Here is a 19,289-nt window from a genome sequence, read left to right as displayed (position 1 = left end):
GAGGAAGAATTTTTCCAAAAAAGTGTACAGAAAGAGTTAAAATGTTGTTTTTATGTGGCCACACCCACCAGTTCATTTGTGTGCGTGGTTGTCATGGTGGGTGGTGACCCAGCTGAAGTTAGCCACACCCACGTGTGTTGGGTGAATGGTAATTAGGGGAGGGGTTGATTCTATGATGTAATAAGTATGGGTGTTTTTGGAACGGCACGTCTGACCCAGCAGGTGGCATCCTCCAGCTAAAAACCCAAATAAAAAGAGAATGCATAATTGCTCATAACAACCACACCAGGGGGTCTAATGAAGTACTGTCAACCTCCTAGACACGTGAAAACCAGAAAAAGTACAAAACTATGGCACCACCTCTTTAAGGATTCAATGTAAGTGAAACATAATGTTTAACTATACCCTATGGCAGGGGTCTTCAACGTTTTTCAGGCCAAGGATGAAGCATGGACCCCCACGACATATTGTATAAAATTGTGTTGCAGATTTTTTTCATATAGCCTATAGTGTCACCAGTGTTGTGTACATTAAAGTTCTTCGGCCTTTCACTGTTATCTGACACTGCATTCATGATTTGAGGCATTTTGTTCCTCTATAACAGGCGCTATAACAGGCCAAAGTGAAAAGGATGGCAGTTGTTCCTTGACCTAGTGGGAATGTGTGTGCAAGATTTCACAGAAATTGCAACCTGCGTTCATGTTTTGAGGCATTTTGTTCAAAACGGAGCAATTCTGCAAACTTTGGAAGCCAATGAAATATCAGACAGATCCATCTTGATCACATGACTATAGAGCTACTGTGTACCGATTTGCGTGATTTTTGGATAAAATCTGAAGGAGTAATATCCAAAAGTGTGTTTTACATAAGTCGGCCTCCTGGTGGCGCTATAAAAGTCAGATGTGAAAAATGCAGGGCAATGGGTTTTCCTTGGCCTCAAGGGAGTGCGCATACATTTTACACTGATCGGTGGAGTTATAGGTAAAAACACAAATCGGCATGTTATAGCACCACCATGAAGCTGATTTGAAAAAGATCAAGTGGCATTTCTTCCCCGGCCTAGTGGGTATGTGCGTGCACAAAACTCGCACTCTCTGTTCAGCACTCTTGCAAATTTTGGGAGCCAATCTAACGGTGCCGGAGATTAGCTGTCCACAGACGGAAGGACACGTGGACACGCACACGGATGGACGGACAGGGGCCTTGCGGCCTGGCGGAGACAAAAAGGTTCCTATCAGACAAAGATTTGGCATCCCCCTGTAGTAACTCTGAGGACCCCTAGGGGTCCCAGACACTCTGTTGAAGACCCATGCCCTACTATGGTATGCTACTTCTGACAGCAATGGATTATCCTGATGGCATTAAATGAACGGAATAACATTTCGATTCATATAGGGGCCTGTCTGTGTATATGTGTATGCATGACATGTATGTGGTATGTATGTGTATGTATGTATGTATGTATGTATGTATGTATGTATGTATGTATGTGTGTGTGTGTGTGTGTGTGTGTGTGTGTGTGTGTGTGTGTGTGTGTGTGTGTGTGTGTGTGTGTGTGTGTGTGTGTGTGTATGTATGTACTATGCATGCATGCATATACATTCTCTCTCTCTCTCTCTCTCTCTCTCTCTCTCTCTCTCTCTCTCTCTCTCTCTCTCTCTCTCTCTAGATCTCTGTGGACCTTAATAAGCATCAGAGTGCTAACAAGCTGTTAAAAGTCTCTCCATTCATCTCGCACACAGCCAAATCACTTCAATGTGGCAAAGCACTTCTTGTTGCCTGGAGGTTCTATAGAAAAGTTGAGTCATAGCGACACCTGTAGATACTGAACATGCATGAGTCCTAATGGCTCCATCTATAAAAAACACCTCCTTCTTGATGGAGAAAATGTTACATGCTGTGATGTCTCTACACACTTCTCTTTGCAGGCCTACAACTAACTTGTCAAACAAATTGCCAGCACTTAATACAGAAGGTCCTTCAGGTACTTTATTTAATGGGCACAGGCAGCAAGAAATCACTGCCTGTGCCCACCTGGAGAACATTTCTGTGAGTGCTGGCAATTCCTTTGACTGTAAAAATAATCTTTCTAGACAAAATGCACCCATACAGCTATTAGAATTAGTTTGAATTGTGAGTGTATATAGAAATTACACTACCCCGGGCCTTACGTGTACCTGAATAGGAAAATATTTCTGTTTCTATGTGCACACTCAGTGAGAGAGGATTTGAAAAATTATGTCCCTGGTTTGCATGATGCAGAGTACATCTGCAATGGAAATACCATGTAAAGTAAGGAGGTGAATTATGACCACACCTCTACCCCTCCCCCATTCCCTTTGCACTTATGATCATAGAACTAGATCACTTTAGGTCAGACCAGTAAATCATTACCAAGACAATACATGTCTTTAAAAGGAACGTAGACTTACAGTGAACAAATATAATTTATGTTTTTGCAATCTTCAATAATGTATCCACTTGTAGTATCAAGTCAGGAATCATTGGAAATAATTATTAGCGCAAGCAGTATTGTTATTCAAATATGTATTAATTTAAACGTCAATATTGCTCTACTTAGACGTGCATTATACATAGGATTTCTTATAGAAGTAAGTGTTTAACTTACATTGCCCAAGTTGGAATGACAATATAGTCATGACATGCACCAGTCATTTGAATTCCTGGATGTGGTCGAGGGAACAGATTGACCACAGGTTTTAACTTGTATTTAGGTACTTAACTAGCCCTCAGCACAGTGCTTCACCTTCAAAGGTGACCTGTATTCAAAATCAAAACAATTTTTTCACTCTGTAAATAAAGGCTGGTATCACATTTGTTGCTGCTCTTTCATACCTTGTTTTATTATAGCTATTTGATAGGCTATATGTTTTCTGGGTATTATTAAAAGTGGAAGTAAAAGTTCAAAGCAGGTTATCTCTTCCCTTTCTGTTTTTCTCTTATAATCATAGTCTCCAACCCACATGCACATTTATACAGAGAAGCAAAAGCAGGTGTATTTTTTTATTTAAAACTAGTGCTTAAAACTATATTACCATACTCAAATGAGGTATTTGGTAGATCAGAATAAGACAAACAACTCATACTCGTAGCCAGGCCTATTGGATTATCTTCCCAATTCCCATCAGTGAACAGTGTCTGTAATTGGTTGGCTAATTGTGGACCATGTTAAAGTAGGCCTATAAGCTAAACCACCACCCCCACGTTTTCCCTCCTACTCTGTAGTGTTTTATACTTGTGATGATATTGAATGTTTTTTTATGCTACTTTATATGTTGATGATTTAAATACCAAGAACCTCCAACGGAAACAAGACCGGCTTTTGGGGGGTGTTCCTTTTAGCCACCAAGGCAGCTGTGTACAAGGCAGTTTGCCTCTCCACGCTGCTCTATGGTTCGGAAACCTGGACACCCTAGCAGAGGCACATCCACAGTCTAGAGGCCTTCCACATCCGCTGCCTCCATAGGATCCTGGGTTTGACCTGGGAAGACAGGGTGCCCTACATTGAAATGTATGACCGGACCAACACACCCAGCATTACAGTGCTCTTTGGCCAAAAACACCTGAGATGGGTTGGGCATGTGATCCGTATGCCAGCCCACCGTCTACCCCGACAGATCATGTATGGCCAGCTACTGGTTTGGTCAAAGGTCTGCTGGGGGCCAGAAAAAGTGGTACAAGGACCATATCAAAACTCTCCTGAAGAAGTGTGACATTAAACCACCAGCCCTCGAGTCCCTGGCTGTTGATCGCCACACTTGGAGCTCCACCTGTCACCAGGGAGTCACTCATCTTCAGGAGAAGTTCACAGAGAGGAGAGTACAGCGGCGTGCACAGAGGCACCAACGTGCCTCAGCACCACTGACCACCACCGCTGCCTTCCCCTGCCCCTCCTGTGACAAAGTCTGCGGATCACGCATCGGTCTGAGCAGCCATCTGGCTATGCACAGACGAAAGGCACAACTACAATTAACAACCCATAAATTCTATTCGGAGCAACGTCATCGTCGACATCGACGGACTGCCATAAGCAAAGTGTGTGTGTGTGTGTGTGTGTGTGTGTGTGTGTGTGTGTGTGTGTGTGTGTGTGTGTGTGTGTGTGCGCGCGCGCGCGTGTGTGTTTTTTACTGTACTTGTGCTGCTCGATATTTTTGTCTAATAAAATATTCAATCAATCAATCAATATAACTTAACTAACTAAATAAATATTTAATACATAAATAACTCAATACATGATTGTTAGAAATTTGAACTGATTCTGAAGCCTTTCATTATAGTCCAGTAATTTTAGGCCAAAATTAGGCTAAACCTAAAACAAATTGCAATAGTAGCAAACTCAACTGATTTTGTATCCTCAATATGTCCTTAGTGAGAGAAAAGAAGTCCCAAGGAATCCCATCATGGGAAAGTTTTGAAAACGACCTATCTACCTTCACTTACTCACTTACTATACACTACATTATAAAGGAAAAAATGACTCCCAAAGAATCTGCTTCAAGTGGGATGTGAGGGGTCAAACTAGGGGTTTTTAATTATTCTGAATCCATTGCAAGCATTTGTTTTGCACGAAAAACATTCCTTGGGCAAGAATGGCCCCTCAAAACAATGGTTTAGTGATGAGTCATCAATTTTCACAGTCTTTTGGGGTCTGTTTTTAGCCCAAGGAATGTTTTTCATGCACAACAAATGCTTGCAATGGATTCTGAATAATTAATAACCCCTAGTTTGACCCCTCACATCCCACCTAAAGCAGATTTTTTGGGAGTCATATTTTCCTTTATAGTGTAGTGTATAGTAAGTGAAGGTAGGTAGGTCGTTTTCAAAACTTTCCCGTGATGGGATTCCTTGGGACTTTTTTTCCCTCACTAAGGACATAATGAGGATACAGAATCAGTTGAGTTTGCTACTATTGCAATTTGTTTTAGTTTTTTTCATATAATGACTGGACTATTACCATGCTAGACAGTGCAGTTAACAGGTAGGCCTATGTGTTGAAGAACAGTAAATGATCTATCTTCAACACTGTTACGACCATAGAGGTATAAGGTTACGACCCAGAGACTAGGGGTCCTTAAATGGGGTCCTTAAAACGCTGTTACGCAGTGTTAAAACGCAGTGTAAACTTAAAGTGAGTGTCTAACACCATTTTATAACAATATATGTAATCTATTTTCAATACATTATTTTTTACATTATTTTTTACATACAGTAGGCCTATGTCAATTCATTTACATGTACATGAAATTACATGTACATATAGGCCTACATGAAATTAATGCATGAAATTACACATTACAATACATGTAATCTATTTATTGCATAGATTTAATGTATTGTAGTACGTATAACATTTATTTCACCATAAATAGATCAATACACGAAATTTGAACTGAAGCCTAGCGTTACCGCGCATGCGCAGTTAACAGGTATGTGTTGAAGAACAGGAAATGATCTATCTTCAACACTAGCCCAAAAAAAACGAATCCAGCAGCACAGCACAGCCCTTTTCTACTAATGGAGACACAGTCCATCCCATTCTCCTCTTGAAGTTGTGGGTGATCGATCCGAACTAAAAGCACCGTGTGAAGAAGACACCAACTCGGATACGAAGAAATCAGCCGAAGGGATCGATTCTTTTAGAGTAAAACAAGTGAATCGCGGAACAAACGGACGAGGTTTGGGCGTGTTTGAGTCTTGTGTAGACTAGACCCGTGCTGCAGTGCCTCCTCCCGTCCTCCTCCATGCTAGCAACTCGGTAGTGTTTTGCCTGTAGTTGCACTGTGTGTGTGTGGAAGAACTTACACACACCATCTGCATTTTTGTTCTGCATTTTTGGGGTCTTTTCTGGGTCTTCTTCCATCTTGAGCCATCAGAAGATGGGGTGCACGCTGAGCACGGACGACAAAGCTGCACAGGAGCGCAGCAAGATGATCGACAGGAATCTACGGGACGATGGAGAGAAGGCTGCCCGGGAGGTGAAGCTGCTGCTCCTGGGTGAGACTGAGAGATGAGGGATGCATGGGATCAATGGATGGCAGTGGTGTTTAAAGCAGTGTTTCTCAAACTTTCACATTTCAAGGTCTCCCTTAACTCTGACAGTGTACAAAATGGAACCAAATCATTTTGTTCCATTTTGTACACTGTCAGAGTTACAGACTTGTATGGGTCAATTTAGACCCCCTAAAGGAACCCACAGAGTCCCTGGAATCTACTTTGAGAACCACTGGTGTAAAGTAACTAAGTACATTTACTTCAAGTACATTTTTTAGGTATTTCTTTGTACTTTACTGGAGTATTTCCACATGTCCAATAATTTTACTTCTGCTCCACTACATCTCAGAGGCAAATATTGTACTTTTTACTCCACTACAATTATTTGAAAACTTGAAGTTACTTTTTAGATCTCGATTATTATTACAAAACATTCATTATTAACCACATCAGCTCTATATAGATTTCAATTTTCAAGCTCACTGAGCTTGTAGATCTATTTTCAAAAGATGTTTTACGCATTTGAAAACTTGAAATGGGACATTCTGCATAATGAGTACTTTTACTTTTGGTGCTCCTAAGTACATTTTGATACCAACACTTTTGTACTTTTACTTAAGTACATTTTTAATAACGGGCTTCTACTTGTAACAGAGTATTTCTACATTGCAGTAGTGCTACTTTTACTTGAGTAAAGAATGCGAGTACTTTTCCCAGCACTGAGGAAGGATGGGGGGCCCGGTCTATTTGCTGGAACACGCGAGCCGTTGGGAGCTAACTGACGTTAGCGCCTCCAAACTGCTCAACGGTTCCTCCAGCAAAATGGACCGCTGCGTACTAACATATGTGTCAGTGTAAAGGGTGTGTCAGCCCTCGATTTTAACCTACAACTAAAGCGCTAACACATAGCTTTATGTCCAACAGGTTGCATGCCGAGAGTCTTTACGGATTGATTCTTGGGGTGGTGGTTCAATGAGAAGTTGGCGCTGGTCTCTCCAGTCTTTAGTCGGAAGCCAGTTTTGTTCTCGCTCGCAAACTATTTAAAGTCTGCGTGAACAGTGTGTTAGTACCGTACCGTTGTGGTACAATTATCGATGTCTCAAACTAACCTCCCAGGAAAACGATTAGACAGTGGTTTAGCTATTGTTTTTCGGTTTATGTTAGCGTTAGCGCTGCCACAGGGAAGCAAGTATGGCCCAATCATTGATACAGACGTAAACAAATGGGTGGCTAGCTACTAATAAATACATGTATAAGTGGGGGCATGTTTTCTTTCTCTTTTTGTCTAGGCCAGGTGGTTGACTCTGCTCCTAGAGACGACAGATAAATTACATTGATAGCTGTAGGCTATTTGCCTTATTTTGGGGCTGAATAGGTCTGTCGTTGGTTTTGTCATTGGTAAAACAGACCTATATTTTGATTGATGTTCCATCTACAAATACAAACTCTTTAAGAAAGTATGTGGATAACCCGAGGGGTTGACATTTTAAATCCCAACCCTACTTTTAAAAATGCTCTAATCTGAAACGTATCTGTAAAATACACATGGGTGATGGGAGACTACTTGTGGCTAAATTGAAGCCTGGATTCGTAGGTAGGCCTACAGATCTACAGTACGAACCCTGGAGAAAAATGTAATACTGTCACAATGTCACTGGGAGGAGTGCTGCAATCCAATGTGTTTAGATGAAATAGCAGTGTTCTTGACCCTGTTTTATAGAACAGAATGATATTTTGTCTTTTCACAGGTCAGTGAGCAACAGTTGACACCTATTTCCTCAGGATTCTTTTTTTTTTCTTCTTTGACTTGTCACTCGTCAGATTGATGCCGTCTGCTGGTATCTCATCTGGGCAAGGCGTTGCATGGCAACCTGTGCAGCCGTACTTGGCGTTACGAGCAATGTTGGCAACTACATACACAAAACACACACGGGCAGTGATTTAACCAAACAAACTGGCTTTATGTCTGTTTTGGGTGTGTGTGTACTGATCTTAAGTCATTCAACTCTGCAAGACCTGTTGCAGAGGCAGGACACATCTTTCTGGCACAGCCTTGTCTCCGGCACTGACGACGTGACCCTGTTGTTGTACCAGTCTGTTATGGACATGTGGCCACGCTGGTGAACAATGTGTGCTGCTATCCCAGCAGTCAGTCAGTCTCTGGGTGTATATGCCATTTGAGATGGGGCCTTATTTGAATTTGTCATAGTTGTTGTTTTTTCTTTTTTTTGTCTCCCCACAAGCACCTGCACATAGCAAGTATTTTTGCCCGATCCATAGCTGAAGATGGTTAACTGGAATGAATATCAGATAGGGATATTATGTCTGCGATTGCTTATAAATCTTGATGTATATATAAATATCAAGATAATGTGCTAGTTTTTGCTTGTCTGTGTGAGAGACACAGCTTAGCTGCATGTGCTTATTGCAGTGTCAGTCTGCCACCGAACAGATTCACCAGGGGTTGTCTGCAATCTCTGCATTAATGCAGTAATCCACGGATGACATTTATCTTCATAGGGATATTTTTGTGTGGCAGTGTTTGCAAGGATCAAGGTGTACTGTACACACATGCTACAAAAAGAACCTGCCAAAAAATAAAATCTTTTAGATACGATTTGACGGATTTGCCTAAATAGAAGAAGAGAAAGAGACAAAGTTCATTATCCTCCAGAGACGTGTCTGTGTGTCCCATGATTTGTGCAGGCTTTTCACTAATGCGGCCACAGCTCTGCTGCTGACACACGGACACACATACACACACTTTGTTTCATCCCTCTGTCATTGGCACCCGTTTGGCTCCATTCGCAGCAGCTCCTTGAGGTGCAAGTATAGATTTTTTCAAATTAAATCTACATTTGGTATGAGGTCTGCAATGACATTAGCTGCTGTGCGTCTGTGCATGCACGCCTGTTTTGTCATTTGGGATTGTGAATTGGCGAACAGATCTGTCACTGGGGATGCAGAGGTCCCAGCGTTGGGAAGGTAATTAAAAATGTTGTGTGCTCAGGTGAAAACACTGCTGTCTCAGAGGAAGCTGGCGCAGTATGTGGTAGACTGGGTACCATAGCAGTACTTTCTGGCTAATATAGACATGATGAATGCTGTGTGTAGATTTGCACAAGATATATTTTACAATTTTTGGCTAGTAAAGCTATCAGTACTCAACTGACAACTTGGCTTTGAGCTGAGCCAGTTAAGTGTGGGTTAGTAGCCTGCTTAAGCTGTATATAATCTCATTGACAAGAGGATCCAGTTGATTAATCCAGTCACACTAGGGCTTGGCTAATGCTGCCGTTACCGTTAGGCAGCCACCTATGCTGCCTTTGTTGATCACGTAGCATCAGATCCAATATGCAGTGGATTTAAACATTCATAATATTAACTTGTCCATAATATAGTATACCTGTCATTTTCAACCCACCAACCCACAATTTTTCAAAATGTAAGCTGTTTATTAGCATGTTTGGTCCTCACAGACTATGGAAGCTGTAGTTGTGGCTGCAGTCCCATAGCCTGCGAGGACCAAACACGCTAATAAACAGCTTAAATTTAGAAAATTTGACTTCATCACGCCAATGGTCAATGCCTGTGTGCAAGTTAAGATCATTTGGTCAACCCACTGAGGAGAGAAACTTGTTCCAGACAGAGGTCTCTTCGTAGAGTAGGATGGTAGAATAAAACATCTCTTACAAATGCTTTAGTTCTCTGCAGGTCAGCAATGGGTGAATGTAGATCTGTCACTGGGGATGAAGAGGTCCCAGGTCACTATTTTATCACTATTGGTCACTTAAAAGGAGTATTCCTGTAGGCACAGATCTCATGTTCCATATGGCAATCAATGGCAGCTTGTTAAAGGCAGCAGAGGCTAGGCGGCTTTACAGACTGGTCACACATGCGTGACTGAAGTAGGGATGCCCTGATAAAAAAAGAATTTCCAGACCCAGACTTTTGTTGAGTAACCCCTTATTTAACCCCCCTTTTCTCCATTTTCATTTCATGGTTATGCCTTGCAAGCTCTTGTAATGATACTGTAATGTTCAATTACTACAATAAGACTGCTGATTCTTAAGATGCTGTTTATTTTATTTATTTTAAGATATGGCTATATCTTAAAATAATTAGATGGCCTTTATTAGATAGTATACCGGGAATCTGACCGGATATGGGGAGAGAGATGGGGAGTGACACGCAGGGGAGAGAGATGGGGAGTGACAAGCAGCAAAGTTATTTGGGATCGGGAGTCGAACCGTCAGGCTGCATCAGCAGCCTAGGTGCCCGGACAGCCACGCTAGCCATCCGGGCCTATTTTATTTTGTTAGACAGTTTCTTTAACTGCCAATTGAATGTTTTGGTATCGGGTCAAAATATTGGGACAGTTTCCAAGTACATGACTCATGAGTATGATATCGGACCCAGTTCGATACCAGTATCGGTAGAGGAACCGTATAGACCAGTACAATGCAGATGCATCAAACCGTCACGTCGTCAACAGCACATGATGGGTCGAGAGTCAAACCCACCACCCCTTCGCTCACATAGACTAGAAGTGAACAGGACTTGTGTGTTTCAGTCGTGCATATGTGACCCTACCCTTGGTCAGATAAATAGTGCTACCACAGAGAGAAGAGCTGCAGCAGATATACACCATGTTGATGATGTAATGCTGAATTGGCCAGGTTTTATAGAGCATGAGGGAATTCTGAGCATAAACGATTCTGATGGCAAGATATCCCAATTTAACTGAACCAGAGCCTAATGTTCAAGACCCACAAATGGCAACAATCATCACTGTCCTGCCAGGGCGGTAGGATACACTGCAGCAGACACACCATTCACCTAAACCCAATTCTTGCACAGCACATTTCCACTCCCTCTTGACTTTATCCTCCAATTGACTTAATGGAGGACTGCCTTCAAAAGACTGCTGGTGAAAGAACAAAACACTATTATTGTCAGAGTGAAGGGGATTTTATTATTTTCTTGTTCCGTGATTGGTAGTTTTTGTCGATGTGATTGTGCATTGCTGGTTCTAAGAGGTTATACTGATAAGTTATGTTGATACTGCATCTTATGTGTGCATGACAAAATAGTTAAATTACATTTGAAATGATTAATTATAATTGAATTTACCATTCCTTCTCTTTTTTTTATTAGATGTTGTCAATCTGTAATTTTCCTGCTAAGTAGGATCAATATGAAGCATCTCTAGTCGTTTATCACTTTAAGAACTATGTAGTAATGCCGTCTCGTCATTAACATTTGTCTCTGTGTCCCCTCTTATTTTTAAGGTGCTGGAGAATCTGGGAAGAGTACAATTGTTAAACAGATGAAGTAAGTTTTATCTTTTTCGAACACGTGGTTAATTGTACCACACACAGCAGCAGAAAATTGTTTCTAAAAACATCCACAGTTTTAATCACGTTTAAATCATTACTCATGATATATTAAACTGCAACCATAACATCAATAATAACACCTAGCAGCCATTTGTTTGACCAGAAAGGGGTTGCCTTAATAATTTGAATATTTTCAATAATGAAAGTGAAAACATGGTAAAACAGCCTCTACTTTTCCTCTTGGTATGTGGAGAAGCAATAGTTCTTCACCTTGTTTATTTTATTTTCCTATGTCAAGACATGCATTTGTGATAAGTGCATTATTATAATACGTACATCATACATGTTGCAATTTTGTTTTGATTTATATAATCGTTTTCAGCTGTCATACAATAGAGTTCAAAAGGCAATCAAAGATAATAAACACAGTAAAGTTGTCTTATTTCCACTGGTCCCCTTACATCAGGGGTGAGCTGCCCACCCCTACCCTGCCCACCACTGTATTTCCACACTCACTCCAGGGGGCCACGTTGCATACTGTTGCTGTCGACAGAAACCTCCTATCTCCATATTTGAACGTAACTTATTTAGTAAATTAATGTCCCACTCCATCATTCTACTGTCAAGCTAAAAAATAGCCAGTCTACAAACGCAGTGCGGCGTGTTCTCCGCTTGTAGACTGTCATCTTTTGGCTATTTGTTGAGTTATACTCAAATGCATTTATTTATACTTAAGTTACAATATGTTAACTTTATGAACTGTATTACAAATAAGTTTGACTGAAAAAAGAGCAGGTCCTGTTTTGCATGTTTGGAATTAATATAATGTATCAGTATTCCGATATTAACCTGTGGGCTGCATTAAGTGAAGGTGGGGGGCCGCATGTGGCTCTTGGGTCACCAGTTGCCCATGTATGCCTTACACCAGGGGTCTTCAACAGGGGGTCCCCAGAGTTACTACAGGGGGTCCTCCAAACTTCCAATCCTTTAACAACTTGAACCCTAGTGTCCATATTTTGAGAACTATTGCCAAAAATAGCAGATCTACAAGCTCACAACGCCTCGCAGCGCGAGGCGTTGTGAGCTTGTAGATCGGCTGTTTTCGGCAAAGAGGTTTGGTGTAGAGGGGGAAAAGAGCAGACTAAGTACAGAGTAAAAGGTCAAGTTTATTAAGTATTGACAGTTCAAGTGGTTAAATATCTGAAAACGCAAATTGACATGAATCCAAAATACAGTTGTGCTATCAAACAAAACTATATGGAATCTATGAAAAGGTTGTGGGGGTCCCTGCTTCATCTCTCTCTCAACTAAGGGGTCCTTGGCCTGAAAACGTTGAAGACCCCTGCCTTACACAATTTCGACAAATGCTGACAAACATAAATAACACAGAATACACTCGTATCACAAGACCTTTACTGTCTTTATAAACTGACGATGGAATCAGCTGCTTATGGTGCTTCTTTCATCCTATCTTGTCAGGATCATTCATGAAGCTGGCTACTCAGAGGAGGAGTGTAAGCAGTACAAGGCTGTGGTCTACAGCAACACCATCCAGTCCATTATTGCCATCATCAGAGCTATGGGACGCCTCAAGATCGACTTTGCTGATGCAGCAAGGGCGGTGAGTGAAGAGAGTGACATAATGCATTTACCTATCAAGCGTCAATAACTTTATAGGGTGTTCTTCTACGCATGAGCGTGGAAAACGGGATTCTATTTCCATAGTAATAAACATTTATTTCATAGACGTAATTTATATAGCTCCTTTTCATAACTAGAATGAAGCTCTGCTTTTACTGTTTTATAATATTGAGAATCTGCAATACAATTCAAAGTACAACCTACTATGAGCAGGACTTTGATTTACCGCAGACAAGTGAGTGTAAATGCATTGCCACAATTTAAAAGTCCTTGCATCACCTTCACTAATTAAATCAGATCCGAGATGGATTGATGTGTACGCTTGTGTGCAAAAGTTTTTTGCCTCTTTTTTTTTTTTACTCAACTAGCTTGGGTTTCCACTGCAGATTTGATCCCCTCAGTGTAGCTGTGTTCAATCTATCTTTACACTTTTAAAAAAAAAAAAAAAAGAAAAAACCTTTCCGATAAAATTTTTGTCAAGATAGGCCATGCAGTTGCTCAATATGAATTCATTTCACGTGTACGTTCAGTTAAAGGTTTGTTAATTCAGGAGATTTCATGTGGTATAGGGGAGTCTGTTTCTCAGACCAGTTGGTAGGCTGCAGTGCTTTCACATCAGGGCTGCACAATGTACAGTATCGAAAATGTATTGTCATCGCAATATCAACATGGAAAATATACATAGAGCAAAATACCTTTACATATCGCAAAAGAGATTACTTAACTTATTTTCAGGTTTTCATTCGTTTCAAGTATCTAGGTATAATATTGACATAGCAATTTTCAACAATGTTATCGCATATTGCATGTCTTCCTAATATCGTGCAGCCCTGTTTCACATCAACTTTTGGTAACTTCAGAGTTCACTCGGAAGTGGAACCCTGACGGAAGTGATACCAAAAAAGTACCACATGCTTTTACCCGTAGGAAAACTGAGTTGGTTTTATGCAATGGAAAAGCACCATTTGTCAGATTTCGTCAAGAAAAGAGTGTTAACTGGAAATGACCTGTCATCCTCAGGATGATGCCCGCCAGCTATTTGTGCTGGCAGGCTCAGCAGAGGAGGGCTTCATGACGAGCGAGCTGGCCGGCGTCATCCAGCGCCTGTGGAAGGACGGAGGGGTGCAAGCCTGCTTCAGTCGCTCCCGAGAGTACCAGCTCAATGACTCGGCTGCATAGTGAGTCACACAAACTAGCTTGTACCAGGAATTGGAGCTGGGCCATTCTGTTAAGTTCTTAAATCTCAAATCATGAGTTGTTATAATGTACGCTTAAGGAGAATTTACTGTGGAGATGACTGTGTTGCTCTCCCTTTAACCTGTTTAATTTTGAAGTATCTTTTAATTAAATAAAGATATGTATAAACATGGAGGGCATTTAAGTGTTGAATTAGAGTAAAGTTGTCTAACATATTGCCTTTCATATTTTTCCCTTTTCCTTGTCATTTTGCTGCTCTGTCCATCCCTCTTCTTTCCCTCACTCCTTCCCTCCGTTTACCTTTCTTTCCCCAAAAGTTATCTGAATGACTTGGATCGGATAGCCAATGGGGCCTATGTGCCCACCCAGCAGGATGTACTCAGAACCAGGGTGAAGACTACTGGCATTGTGGAGACACATTTCACCTTTAAGGACCTGCATTTCAAGTGAGTAGTTAGGGCTGTCACAATTATTACATAATCGTCTAATCGCAATTATTTGAGATAATCGCAATTCTTTTGCGTAATCGTCATAATCGTTTCCATGTTGAGAAATGTTAATTATAGTTACAAACACTTTCAAAAAGTAGTGGAAATAGCAGATCTACAAGCTCACAACGCGTCGCATGAGCTTGTAGATTGTCTATTTCCACTATCAATGTTCTTTTTTAAGTATAAAGTTGTCAAATGTCAGTAATTTCTTTGTATATTCAAGTTATGTGTCATGATTGCCAAGTGCAAATTCAAAGCCTAAAAGCCAAACAGGAATGTAATTGTCAACGACAAATACACATTTAAATCGTCAATCGCAATTATTTGAGTGACAATTAATTGTCATGTAAAATGTGACAGCCCTATGAGTAGTACTGCTGTAGTGTGTTAATGTCACTGTTGATGTGACCAGACCAGGGCTTGTATGCACTGCAAAGCTATTTATCTCAAACTATTAAATGCTTACTAGAAACGGTATCTACATTTAGTCATTCACTGCCAAGAATATTTAACCAAACCACTGACAGCTATTTGTGAGAGGGGGCGTTTGGGTCATGCCATTGCTAGTTGTTATGACCGATTGAAAATCGGAAAGTGCGAAAAGGGCATTTCTGTGGGGGGACAAAGTATTTCCATAACTCTTAACGGTCAGATTTGGACTAGTCATACTTAGTGGAGGGCTGGTAAGGTGCCGTTTTCTGAGTTTTGAGGTATGGGAGGATGTCTTCATGTCTTGTGCGTTTCCATAATAATAATACAAAACTATTTTCTAGGATGTTTGATGTGGGTGGACAGAGATCAGAGAGGAAGAAGTGGATCCACTGTTTCGAGGGTGTCACCGCCATCATCTTCTGCGTGGCTCTAAGTGACTACGACCTGGTGCTGGCTGAGGATGAGGAGATGGTATGTCAAGTCCCTTCCTTGCATTCCTCATTGGGGTCTCTCTTAGACAGGGTGCTGAATACCACTTTGTGTCAATTCCCCCACTCATTTGCCATAATGTCTTCCTCTCTGTCAGAACCGAATGCACGAGAGCATGAAACTCTTTGACTCCATCTGCAACAACAAGTGGTTCACTGAGACCTCCATCATCCTCTTCCTCAACAAGAAAGACCTGTTTGAAGAGAAGATCAAGAAGAGTCCGCTCACCATCTGCTTCCCAGAGTATGCAGGTGGGTGGAAGACTTTTTAGTGGTCTTTTGGTGGTTGCCCCTGTAGGGAAACCACTTGCCCATCAAGTACTTATTCCATCTTCCATCGTCTCCTAACTAAACTTTTTTTTGGTGGCACGCACTTGGGCCATATGTTAAATTGACCGGCTTCATCGGGATAAGCATGCGTGCATTTTGCTAAGAGATACGTTATGTAGTTTAATTTATATCATTTATTTGTGTATGAATTTTCTCCATTGCCTTTAATTAAAAATTTTACTTTTCCCAAATATGGAGATGGCTGACATCATAGATGTCTGACATAATAGACCACATGAGACTGACACAGTGTCCATATATGGGCTTTCCAAGATTAAGGGCTTAATATTGATGACATCAGGGATCTCCATGTAGAGGCATAAAAGGGACTACAACCGACAGACACAGATCTCCTTATATGGCCATTAATTTATTTGTAAATTAATTTTCCCCATTGAAAATCACTTCTAGTCTATGAAAATTCAAATGGTAAGACGGAATTTGTGTCACGGCAATCGCACTTGCAATTTCCAATTGCGCATCTTTCTAGCATTAAAGGTGCACTTGTATGCAGATGTAGTAGTTATATAAGCTATGCAAATCGTCAGTCCATGAGCCCCAAGTGTGTTTGCAGTTGTTGTTAAGCAACAGCTGAGAAGCGGATGCATAGCATTTCCATCACCCCTGTCTTTGTTTTCCATGCCCTCCTCATTACTTCTCCCCTCCCATCGCTCTCCTTCAGGCTCCAACACGTATGAGGAAGCAGCGGCTTACATCCAGTGTCAATTCGAGGACCTGAACAAGAGGAAGGACACCAAGGAGATCTACACCCACTTCACTTGCGCCACCGACACCAAGAACGTGCAGTTTGTGTTCGACGCGGTCACTGACGTCATCATCAAGAACAACCTGAAAGACTGTGGCCTCTTTTAGGGTAAGACGGCCTGTTAAAAGGACGATTCCATTGTCATTGATTATCCACAGCTTCAACCATACAGTATATCGTACATAAGCAACCATTTTTCCATCAATGGCCTTAGTTTTAGATTTCTTTATTGAAGCGGTGAAAGCCGCTTCCAAGTAGTGGCTTTGTGTGTATCGTGCGTCCAGACTTGAGGATTGGTCAAGCTTCACATGACAATTTGGACCTCCAGATAAAATCATTCATTCATTCAGAATTCATAAAAATATAGAACTAAAGCACATAGAAAGTAGAATGTATAGATCTAGAACACAGAATGTATAGATCTAGAACACAGATTTCATAGCTCTAGAACACCTAGAATAAAAGTTCACCGCTTCCGAGGTTTGATTTTCTTCCTTCAAATAAAGTTTATGAAAATTATTGTTTGTAATTAATGGACACATGCTAGACTAGCTTGAACTAGAAAGATGCAATTGGAAATTGCAAGTGTGGTTGCCTATTTATTATCTGGATAGCCAAATTGTCTTGGGGAGGTTGACCAATCCTCAAGCTTGCACCACTCCCCCATTGACTCAAAGGACTTAATCTGTAATGGTGACGTCACCGAGAATTCTGCTTCCTGATTGGCCCTGTTTACGCAGTGTTTATGTTCCGGACTAGAACAATAGTCTGGTTGCCCTACTGGCAACTACACTAATTACCTGATCTAAAGCAATGTTCACACCTCTGGTCCCACCTTCCCCCCCCCCCCCCCCCCACAATTTCTAATCATGATTGTGTAATTTCCTCTTTCCACACAGGCACTGTGGTGGGCAGCTTGCGGTGACTTTTTTCCAAGGGAAGTCTGTGACCAGAGGGAGACCATCATGGACACTGTTGAGAATGTCACTTTTAACTCTTATTAACTTATGTGGATCTCTAAAGCCCGAGTTATACGTTGCACACAGGTGTTGCGCCCTGAAAGTAGCGATATACAAGCTCACAATGTAGACGTGTTGCGAGCTTGTATGTAAGCTATTTTGGTACGTGAACCCCGCTTAGCAACGGAGTATAAATCAGGCATAATGGTTTTAAGATGCTGTGTAAGAAAACAAAATGTGTAAAATATTTGTACAACTGTCACTATGGCTGGGGATTTTTCACAGTTTTTAAAAACATTTTTGTTTCACTGTTTTTAAAAACATTTTTTTGTTTTTTTGTTTCACCAGTTATTTTATTTTTGCTTTTTTTATATATATATATATATGAAAAGGGGGGCGTTGGATAAATTCTTCTGCCTTTTTCTTTTTGAAAGAGATGGACCATCTTTTGACTTATGTTTGTAGCCTAGGTACTTGTGCCTTGCATGCCTTAGTTGCAGTGTCTAATTTTCTGTCATCCCAGCTATAAGGTCTTCTGTAGATGTTAATAAACCTACCCCCAGCACCAAGTCCATAAAAATTGTTTCCATGTTAAAGTCAACATACCAGATTATTTTTTTGTTTCTGTGGACGAATCAAGCAAGACCAAGTGGATCGCTATAGACCAACTCACTCTGATGTCTGATTGATACTTGGTTGCACATCGTGTGCCCATCTACGAGCTCTCAGTGCGTCGCACCGTGAAACTCGAGCTTGTAGGTGTGTCACCGGTGTGCAAATAAATGTATCTCAGGCTTGATATTCTGTGACGGCTGACTGTGTTCAAGCCTTTCAGGATGCGTGGCTGTGTGTATGTGCTGTGGGTGAGTGCCTTGATATGGATGTGGCCTGTGAGAGTGTTTGGCATATATGTGTGTATATGTCCGTGTAGACAATATAAATCAAAGGGACTATTCTCTACTTTCTTTTTTTTTATGTGACCAAATAGGCTGTTCTCTCATTACTGTGTGCATGTTGGTGCTTTTATTGACCAACAACATTGCTATTCCAAATTATGACCTAAGAGAAGCTTTTACAATTACAATGAGGATGATTATAGTGTTGTTGCTGACGTTAGGACCACATATCTCAGTACAGTGCATAGATCAATAGGTGATTGGTGTAGACATGCACTGTTATGTTATTTCTTTTTTTATGGTTTCAGGTTACATTATGCCCCAACCCCCTCCAAAAAAACAGCCTTCAGTTTCCTTTGGATGGGGATGGTTATGGACTAATTTCCATTATTTTGCTAATAAAAGCTGCCGTGGTAAAGCCATGGCATCCTTTACAAAACTGTTTCTGGTGTCTGTTTTATTACTTTCTATGCAAAATGATGACCAGAGTGTATTGTGTATTACTACCATACAAGAAACTGATAATGGTACAATTATAGTAAATCTGTATGTAATAATCATTTTGTCAGCCTAACTCATCTGATGTCATCTATACGTCTATTTCTCGTATAGTTTTGTGGTTTATCAATCAGAGAGAAATTAACATGAGGTCAAGGAAGTAACCTGGTGGTGCAACTCTAAATACTTTACCTCCCCCTACTGGACACGAAATTGTATTGCAAATATTGAACATGAAGC

At 40.9% G+C, this 19,289-nt stretch overlaps 1 protein-coding gene across 1 annotated transcript; it reads left to right on the top strand.

The window, feature by feature from the left end:
* Positions 1 to 5,499: 5,499 nt before the first annotated feature.
* Positions 5,500 to 18,993, top strand: LOC308294851 (guanine nucleotide-binding protein G(i) subunit alpha-1). The gene is made up of 9 exons (XM_080737737.1): positions 5,500 to 6,015; positions 11,304 to 11,346; positions 12,831 to 12,972; positions 14,013 to 14,170; positions 14,507 to 14,635; positions 15,454 to 15,583; positions 15,699 to 15,852; positions 16,613 to 16,804; positions 17,596 to 18,993. Exons 1-8 carry the CDS (start codon positions 5,898 to 5,900, stop codon positions 16,801 to 16,803), a joined length of 1,065 nt encoding a protein of 354 aa, XP_080593863.1. The 5' UTR covers positions 5,500 to 5,897; the 3' UTR covers position 16,804; positions 17,596 to 18,993.
* Positions 18,994 to 19,289: the final 296 nt, after the last annotated feature.

Source organism: Nannobrachium achirus (assembly GCF_963921795.1).
Source record: "Nannobrachium achirus genome assembly, chromosome: 11".
NCBI classification, from domain to species: domain Eukaryota; kingdom Metazoa; phylum Chordata; class Actinopteri; order Myctophiformes; family Myctophidae; genus Nannobrachium; species Nannobrachium achirus.
Note: the sequence above shows the minus strand (reverse complement) of the source record. Positions and strands in the feature narration are given on the sequence as shown.

Coding starts and splice junctions, on each gene's coding strand:
- LOC308294851 (XM_080737737.1), top strand. CDS start 5,898: ATGGGGTGCACGCTGAGCACGGACGACAAAGCTGCACAGGAGCGCAGC. Junction 6,016..11,303: donor GGTGAAGCTGCTGCTCCTGG/GTGAGACTGAGA, acceptor CTTATTTTTAAG/GTGCTGGAGAATCTGGGAAG. Junction 12,973..14,012: donor TTGCTGATGCAGCAAGGGCG/GTGAGTGAAGAG, acceptor TGTCATCCTCAG/GATGATGCCCGCCAGCTATT.